This window comes from Taudactylus pleione, unplaced genomic scaffold (assembly GCF_031769625.1).
Source record: "Taudactylus pleione unplaced genomic scaffold, aTauple2 ptg000135l, whole genome shotgun sequence".
Classification (NCBI taxonomy): domain Eukaryota; kingdom Metazoa; phylum Chordata; class Amphibia; order Anura; family Myobatrachidae; genus Taudactylus; species Taudactylus pleione.
Window position 1 is genome coordinate 4,017,575 of NW_028284537.1, and position 9,698 is coordinate 4,027,272.

Sequence of the window (9,698 nt, forward strand, 5' to 3'; positions counted from 1 at the left end):
TAGAAAAAGTTTAGTAGAGCTTGGAGTTTCCTTTTTCCCCGCTTTAAATTTAATAAAAATAATAGCACCAATGAAATACAAAATTAAAGCATGTGACCAAACGAAACCTGCTCTAACATGTGCTTTCTCCCCAACAGTTTAAAAATAGGAATACAGTAATCGTAATTCATGTAAACTAAAGTCAATACTGAAGGAACACACTGAATGGCCAGGAATGAGAAGCACTAGAGAAATGTACAGAGAACGTGTATTGCGGGCTCTAGGACCATGGAGGGGATTGCAGGACAGATCTCCAGGCAGGAAACCCAATATACCTTACAATTTCTAGTGTTGTATAATAGTCAGAAAAAAAAAAAAAAAAAAAAAAAAAAAGACACGAAGCCTAGTGATATTGCCACAGATATTACCCGTATGAAGTCTTCAAATTTAAAAAGATGCAGTACCACTTGGACATAGTGCCACGGTGTCGCGCTGAAGGCACTCTGACGTTTGAATGTTGTCTGCATCATATATGAAATATTTGTATTAAATATGATGTAGAAAACAAGGATTTACTGCATTCATTCAAGAGCAAACCTAAGAGGACTGCAAGGGGCAGCACGACCAATTGGGGGAAAAAAAAAAAAAAAAATTCATACCATACACATTTTAAATAGAATTAAAAAAACAAAATATTATAATAGGAGTATAACAGAGTGGAACTGCCCCTTTCAACATAAAGTTGGCGTCAATGGAGTCCAACACCATTATGAATGAGAACCCATTGGTGCCCACAGATCTTAGACTAGATAGTTTTGTTTTCCATTGTAGGTTTGCCCACTCCAATGCATAGATAAAAAAAAAAAAAATTGTTTCTCTAGAGCAAAAAACCACCAAATAAATTACTTTTAACAATTCCTACCTACAAAAACGACAGAATGACATGATTCAATGTACACCATGAAAATGCTGATAATTGCACTTTGTAAACTCAGGTTTCACTGAAAAAACAGTGGTGAGAAACTTAAACTAGCTGCACCCTTACACAAACTCTTATTACGGCAACCATGAAAGCACCAGTCCACGAGGACAGGAAGAGGTCCCCCTTTTAACAATACTGACAAATAGTTGGTTTTTCAGTTTTGAATTCCCTCTTCCCACCGACAAAATATAAAAAAGTCACTTATACCTCTATAGCCTACAAAACTTTCTGGAGACACTGGGGATAAAGTTTGGCCACGGCGCACTCGAAGTGGCGGCCCAAGTCCCACAGCCTCTCTGGAGACTCGTAGACTTTGTTCCAGCTGTCGGACACCTCGTCGTAGTGGTAGAGGCAATTCTTTCGACTGGTTCGGAAAACAAACTCCTCCACGCTGACTTGGGTGGCACGAACAAACAGGTGGAGTTTACCCCTCAGCACCAAGAGTTTGATGTATGGATTTGAAGACGGCTCGCACGGCAGATCTTTCTTTTTAGTCCACCGGTTCTGTTCGACATCGTAAGCCTCGACAGTAAGCACGCGATGCTTGCAGCGGGTGCCAGCTATGTAGTAGATGGAGTCTTTGTACACCGCTGCCATCCCTTGAATTCTTGGTACGGTCATGGGCGTCAGGTAACACCAGTAATCTTTCACGGGATCATAGCACAGGAAAATTTCTCCTATATGGAAAAGTACACAAGTTAAATTTGGTTTGAAAGCTACAGGCGCTGTACACAGATTACAGGGCATAACATGCAAGTTCAGATTTAGGGCAATGGTGATGATCAGAAGGTTCGCTACATCATGGGCTCTGGCATGAAGGTCATATCGAAATGATCCTGCACACAAGTTGAATAAGCAAGACTCGGCAAGAGACATCAGATCTAGCAGTAGCCATATAAACGCCAGAAGAAGAATGGATACATTTAGTGGACAAGAATTAAAACCTCTCACTACCGTGATGCAGTCTTCATTCGACAGAGGACTTTTTTGACTGGTCATTATGTACGTTGCAGTTTCTGCAGAATTACTCTATTAACCCAAATTAAGATAATGCAGACTCCCTTTAGATGGAATAGGCATGCAATGCCAGCTGTGGGGATGCCTCCTGTAACAATACCAGCAGTGGCATCCCGACAGGATTACATACGAAATGGAACACAATGGGAGCCAACTAGTCAAGCACTGGATCATTGATCCTGATGCTAGCACACTACTTCTGTTCACTCGGCATAGACCAAGTTGCCTATAACCTCAAACAGAAACACAAAAGTTGAAGACAGACCTGCGTGGATATGTAGGAGATGATGCAGCGTCAGCCACAAAATGAGTACACTACACCACAATACAAAAATAGCGTATTAAGGGGTGTACGGTACCACATTTATGCCTGGCACACAACATACACTTACATCCATGTTTTTAAATCATGTGCTTGTGGCATACACAAGTCACTATTGGGTTCAATAAAACCTCCACACACCCCCAAGTTAACATCAGTATTCACAATCAGCCAATTACAAGTGATGGCAAACGGCTTTCCGGTGTCTTCGTCACAACCTGCATGGGCTCGCAATTGCGCTAACGCACCCTTAGGGTACACTGCCTATATCCAGGCGCAGGTAAGTGGCAGGATCATACAAATCTGCATGGGTGCAAGGGATCATATATGACCCTTACTGAAATAAACAATAGACGGACAAGTGCTAAAACGGTCTGTCCTATTAATTGGTTATTTTAAGCTATGTAAATATAAAACAAGTTTGTAAAGCTTAAGGGTTTAATCGCAATTTACAGACGGTGCATTTACTGCCAAGTGTTTCTCACATTCGCACTGCGCAGTAGCCAATGGTAGCCAGATTGTGAGTGCGGTCACACGCCATCTAACATATTATAAATACATCTTACCCTGGAGGACGTATATCTTGTCTTTATATTCTACAGCACTGTGAAACTCCATCTCAACAGGCATTAAACTCACAGCCGTCCAACGGTTGTCCCTGGAGTCATAGCACTCAACGGATTTGAGCGGATTGCGCCCATCTCCCTCGTAAACGCGTCCTCCAATTGCATATTGCTTACCACAGCAGTGAACCAGTTTGCAGCCTATCCGTGCCCTGAGCAGAGGCGCTTTTGGCAGCCACCTATTGTTGGAATGGTCATATGCCCAGAAGTCACTCTCGGCTTTGTGGTCTATGCACAAGTCACTGTTACTTGGCTTGTAGCCCCCAGCAATGTAAAGTTCGTTATCCGGCGTCACAAGAATACCGACTTCTCGCAGGTCCCCAGGGGGTTTGCATAGTTTATACACTTTTCCTGATAGCGTGTCCAGACAAGGCACAGTTTGCTTCTTCCCTGAGTGCTTATTGGCGGCTTCGAAGCAGATTATCATATCCAACGCGGTCATGCCAAGACGCTGATTACAGTTATTGGCATTAATCTTTCCCTTTTGTATGTGGTCTTTAGGCAAAGCCCGAGCAAAGATGGGAGGAATGTTCTCTACAAATTCTTCCTCCATCAGGGGCATACGGATACATTTGGCAAATATCTCTGGAAGGTACGGTTCTCTTTCAGCCTGGTCATGTTCGAACCAGCAGATAATGCTGTTGTAGACGTGCTCTTCCTTGTCCACGTCCAGGTCGTCGCTGTTCAGTATACCTATGAGCTGGTCTTTCTTCAGGTGCAGAAACTCCTGCTCTTTGGCAACGTGCAGGAACTTTTTCCTAATATATTCTTGAGACCTGTCCTTAAGTTCCTGGTGATCATAGTGATCTGCAAATATAAACACACCTATACAGTTCTGGGGGTCCAGACGGCTGATCATGTACTGGGCACACTGGTCCTGGAGGGGAGGGATCTGGAAGATGCTAGCCGCCGTGAACAGAGCTTGGACGTTACTCTCAGTTAGCTGCACTCTGGAGGTGTATGCATAGTTCAGTACAAGCTGCATGGACTCTGCTTCTATCCCCACTAACCGCACTTCTTTCTGTGTGCTCTCTGTAAGGCCGCTCGTGAACATAGATCTGAGGAGCAACAAAATAGGAGGAGATTAAAATCAAAAGGTTACAAACAACCGCAACACCCCTCAAAAGCAAAGCAATTTCTACATATGAAGTACCGTTGAGCATGGACAGTAGCGGGGCAGCATAACGGCAAAATACCTACTTACAATGGAAATTAAAAATATCCAGACAAGGACAATAATTGGTTACATGCTTGTCAGACTGGCCAAACGGCACACTAAGGGAGTGAATGGTCACTACATCACTAGCATGTGGACCTCCAGGTACGTAGCAGCCAGAAATCAGCGACAGTCCTGTGACTTGTAGTACTACACTGCAACCTGCCTCTCGTCCCCTCACATGGGAGAGCCACCAAGCAGCATCTCAGATCTAGCAGTGCAAGACACAGGGGTGGGAGTCACAAGTCATCGTCCGCACCACGAACCTACAACCATGGATGCATTAGGGGAAAGGGGCCCACAGACAACTATAAAGGGTGGGCACCAGGGCAGTGAAGACTGAAGTCGTATGGGAGAGAGATGGACAGGAGACAACTCCAGGAGCAGAGAGTTAATGTCAGTACACAAGATAAGTTTCAGAATATAGACAATAGAAGGAAGTTACCATAGGCATGAAGTAATATGCATGACGCCAACATAACGTAAACTGAACTCTGTTTGCTTATTAACAATGGGAATGGGATTATTAAGTGCACTGTGTCAAGATCTAAAGGACTGCACAAAATGTTGAAGATTAGTTGACACATACAACGGTAAACACCGGACTATTTTTGCGTATTGGTTGTTTATACTGGGCAGCAATAAACCTTTACTATATATATTTATTGTCTCACATTCGTAAGCCTCCAACGAGTAGAAACGCAGATATACCTGAAATATGGACTGATTGCTGCAAGAACGTTCCTGTGACAAGAAAAGTGTTCCCCGTGATCCACCTCTACAACGATATCGGTCAGCTTGCATTCATCGTACATTGCTTTAAGCTGCTGGAGGATACTGCAGGCATGATAAGGGTCCATCCCACTGCTAACTGGATTGGTTGAAGAAATTCCATTCTGCATTGGTAAAAACTTGGCTACTTCTAAAGCAGAAGATAAAGACTATTAAAAACCACTTACAGCATACACTGATGAATAAACAGCACTTTGCAACAGTTTATTTTTTTTTCCCCTGCACGTTCATCAGCTTTAAAATGAGCACCCCTAAATAAGAACGATGTCTCAGCGCATTTAAATTTACTGTGTTCATTCACCCAAACTAGCTACCCACAGACGGTTAGACAGGCAGGCTAGAACAACCTGTAGGTAGACTAGCAGACTAGACTGGAGCATTAGCTGGAGGAAAGACTTTCAACTCAGCAAATCCCTGCATGTCCAACTATAGGCAGAGTTTGGTGGGAGGAACAAGGCCATCAAACATGAACGGCATAGAGGAGCAAAATGAGTAGGTTATAGGGGTCTATGCAGCGGGATGTAATCATCTAACACTGGCGCTGGAATCCCGAAGGCAAGTATCAGGCACTAAGAGAGGGGGGGGGGGGGGGGGGTTAGGTTTAGGCGCCAGGGGGGGTTGGGGTTAGACACTAAGGAGAGAGGGTTAGGATCAGGCTGCAGGGAGAGGGAGATTAGGTTTAGGCACAAGTTTGGGGGGTTAGTGGTACTATCCTTACCTACTGCTGTCAGAATTTTCACTGTATTCTGATCAGCAGCATCCCGACCGCAGAGTCATACCCAACCTTATTTAGCAACAGTGTAAATATTGGACCAAATATATATATATTTTTTTGCTCATCTAGCCTCAATAAGTCATGCAGCAGTCAGGTCCCGTGCAACTCTGCTAGCATCAGGCGTCTTTTTGACAAAAAAGCGTCTCATTTGCAATACGAAGCGACTAGGACGCACCAGGAGACTGTTCTGATTAATTTGATATGTGACACTTGTATATCTGTGTGCGACAGACTAAACAGAACTTGGCGTGGAAAAAAGCTGTGGCTGCTGTATTGAAGCACTTTGCGTCAAACACAGATATACAAGTGTCACATATGAAATTAATCAGCTTAAGGTGCGTACACACTGGGCGATTTTACTGAGCGTTTGCACGATTACGACATCGTAATCATGCAATCACTCAGTAATCGTGCACTATAATGACGGAAACGATCAGCAATATGCGCTCCCGCTGGTCGTTCCCGACAGTGTTCATCGCCTGAACATGCAGGCCAATCTGTTCAGGGATGATGGAGGGTGCCTACACTGAACGACTGATCGTTCAGTGTAGGCACTACAGGGGAACAGGAACAACGGTACGATTACGATGTCGTAATCGTACTGTCTTTCCTAATCGCCCAGTGTGTACGCACCTTATTACCCCTTTTACACCGGAGCTAAAACCCGGGTTATTGCACGGTTAACCTGGACAGCTCCTTGGTGTAAAAGGGGTGAGGGTTGGATCGCTGGATCGAGTGACCCGGCAATCCAACCCAGGTAAATAGCAGGGTATAACATGGGAGTAACCCGTGAAACCCTGCAGTGCGCCGCAAGCCAGCCGATTGGTCAGGCTTCAGGGGCGCTTCGAGATTACGTCATCTCCAAGCGTCCACTTTCACGCCGGAAAAGCCGGGTTTATGCAGACCCGACTGCAGTGTGAGCGGCGCCAACTCGGGAGTATCCCGAGTCAGCGCCGGCTAGATTCCAGGTCTGATCCGGATAGGAACCCTGTTCCAACTCCGGGTCAGACCCGGAATTTTGGTGGAAAAGGGGTATTAGTTTCCTGGTGCATCAAATGTGAGATGCATTTTCGGTAAAAATGACAGCAGCAGGCGCTAGGAGAGTCTCACAGAACCAGGCGCACCAAGAGGGGAGTAAGGACACATCTGTGCAATATATTATATACACACACTGTACAGTAAATACGGAAGTACAAAGAGTGGGAGGAGCTGCAGCCAGCTGCAGGGACTGATTGGACAAGAGCAATCTGTCCCTGCAGTTTTCAGCAGAAATAAGGATTTACTCTATAGAACACAATTCTCAGATGGTGTTATATAGAGTAAGGCTTTAGGGATTTTTTTATTTTTTTTCCCCCACGTTTTCCTGCCTGGAGTCAGGCATTAATGGAAAAGAAAATTGAGTTATCTTCCCCATTAACCCATTCTTGTATAGCTGGGATTCTAAAATCATGCAAACACATTAGTTTATATACGATTTAAGTAAAATAGATCACGTGGTTTAAAAAAAAACAGTTCTGAAGTGATCAGACTTTTTTTTTTTTTTTAAATCCTGAATACAGCTGTATAAGGCCGACACACGATTGTGTACTAGGAATAGGTTTGTGGTTGTAGCACACAACTATTAACTAAAAATGGGACGAGTAATACCCCTTTCAGACATACAACCCGGGAAATTTCCTGCTCAGACCCGGGAATTTCTCCTGTGCAAATTCCCGGGTATTTGGTCGAGACCCCCTTTCAAACTACAGTGTCTACCCGGGAATTCCCAGGTAGACCCTTTTCAGACAAGAGCAGGTTTTTCTGCTTACCTGCCTCTTCTCTGCCGTCTGCTCCTCCTAGCCTATCCCCTCTTTGGCTGATAGTTATGTCATCATTTAGCTGCCGGAAGCCGGCCAATCGAAATGCAGTTTTTTTTAACATTTACTTTAATTCCCTGGTGGTCCAGCGGGAGTGCGGGCGGCCCGCTGTGGCACAGCCGGCCGGTGCTGGGGGTGGTGAGCAGCAGCGCTGAGCGTCCTATAGGACGCTCTGCGCTGTCAGCTACATGCAAAAGCTGGTTGGTGCTGCCCGGGAGTAAATTCCCGGGTAGCACCATTCAGACAGAAGCAGGGTAATTTCCCGGGACTTAAGTCCTAGGTAAAACCCTTGTCGATTGCAGGGGCGGCTACCCGGGAACATGTTCCCGGGTAGGTACCTTTCATGCAGACATGAGACCCGGGAAATTTGGCCGAGGCAGGCCAAAATCTCGGGAATCTCAGTATGTTTGAAAGGGGTATAATTGAATAAAGGGATTCCATGGATTCTGGGACAATGAAAACTCTCCAGGGAAGTGGGGAGACAGCTGACGGAAGTGGGTCTCCAATGAATGGAAGCAACTAGTGTGCAGGGAGAGACTCCTAGGTTAGACTTATTAGATAACTTTTCTTTAATAGTTAATTCAGTTTTGGGTTATAGGAAGCAGCAGATCATAAGGGCACACTATAGATCATGGGGTGCTGTAAGTAGGACGGTAGCAGACTAGGTATGAGGAAGCAGTTAGCAGGAGAGGGTAGCACAGATATTGAGTAACAGCTAGCATATATATTGGGAAACAGCTAACAGTAGGGGTACATTGGGGAGCAGTTAGTAGGGGCTAGTATAGAAAACAGGGGAGCAGACAGCAGGAGAGAGTAACAGATATTGGGGAGAAGTTAACAGGAGGGGCTAGTATAGATATTGGGGGAATAGCTAGCATAGATATTGGGAAGCAGCTAACGGGTATATTGTAGTATATTGGGGAGCATTCAGCAGGAGGGGGTAGTATAGATAGTGGGCAGCAGTTAGCAGGAGGGGGCTAGAATAGGTATTGGGGAGCAGTTAGCAGGAAGGGACTAGAATAGGTATTGGGGAGCAGTTAGCAGGTCTAGGGTAGTATAGATATTGGGAAACAGACAGAAAGGGGGTAGTATAGATACTGGGGATCAGAGAACAGGAGGGGGTAGTATAGATATGGGGCAGCAGTTACCAGGAGAGGGCTAGAATAGGTATTGGGGAGCAGCTAGTAAGAGGAGAGTAATCTAGATATTAAGGAGCAGCTAGGAGTGGTGATAGTATAGATATCGGGGAGCAGTTGGCAGGAGGGTTATTCTAGATATTAGAGAGTACCCCCTAGGGTACAGTAGATGTGAATACCCTCCACATTACAGGGGTACATGTGATAAGAGGGGTGCGATGCTGGATATGAGGAACAAGTAACAAGGACACTTGAAGGCAGACAACCCTGCCGGCTGGGTATTTCTCTCTCCCAGATGCCCTGTGCCAGTCACAGCCCGTACCACACCAACCCAGCACAGAGTCTTCCCCCCCGAAATAACCCACCTCCCTGCGCTGCTGCCATCCTGCTCCTCCTGCTCCAGCCTGAGCACAAAACGTCACTTACTTCCTTTTACAGAGCCCGGATGTTTCTCGCCACCAATCACAACACTTCCAGCTGGCCGGTCTGAGATCTGATTGGTGGCTTGCCGCAGAGGTTCCCGGGACATGTAGTTCTTATTTCGGAACCGAAAAGGCGGAGCCTGTCCCGGTGTTTTGGGTGATGTGTCACCAGCTGGAGGAGGAGGAATGCCGGGACATGTAGTGCTGCGAGTGGCTGCTAGACCCTCGCCTGGAACGGAAGCTCCGATTAGGGATATGACAACGAAAGAAAACATTGGTAGTACCGATGTTTAACATTGGTCACAGAACATTGTTTAGTCCTAAACATTGTTACACTGGAACCGATGTTAACCAATGTTAATCGATGTTTCTCTATATATTTTTTTAAAGTAAACTGGCTACTTACACATATATTACATTAATACACTTTTGAAATCATCCTTATGTTTATTTGATGGGGTGAAGTATTTGTGCTGCTGAGACGTGGGCACCTAGCACCAAGGCCGCGTCAGTTGCTGCCAGGCGATGGCGCGCCTGTCAGGGCTGATGTTGCTGGCAGACAATGTGACATCATTTTT

The 9,698-nt window shown here is 45.4% G+C and overlaps 1 protein-coding gene across 2 annotated transcripts; it reads right to left on the reverse strand.

The window, feature by feature from the left end:
• Positions 1-389: 389 nt before the first annotated feature.
• KBTBD8 (kelch repeat and BTB domain containing 8) lies at positions 390-9,092 on the reverse strand. 2 transcript variants are annotated; one of them, XM_088473449.1, is made up of 4 exons: positions 9,064-9,092; positions 4,851-5,061; positions 2,867-3,981; positions 390-1,638 (listed from the first exon to the last, which is right to left on the reverse strand). In XM_088473449.1, exons 1-4 carry the CDS (start codon positions 9,080-9,082, stop codon positions 1,178-1,180), a joined length of 1,806 nt encoding a protein of 601 aa, XP_088329575.1. In that variant the 5' UTR covers positions 9,083-9,092; the 3' UTR covers positions 390-1,177. The 2 variants fall into 2 exon arrangements, with proteins under 2 accessions (XP_088329575.1, XP_088329576.1); XM_088473450.1 differs by having other exon boundaries at positions 4,851-5,058; positions 9,064-9,087.
• Positions 9,093-9,698: the final 606 nt, after the last annotated feature.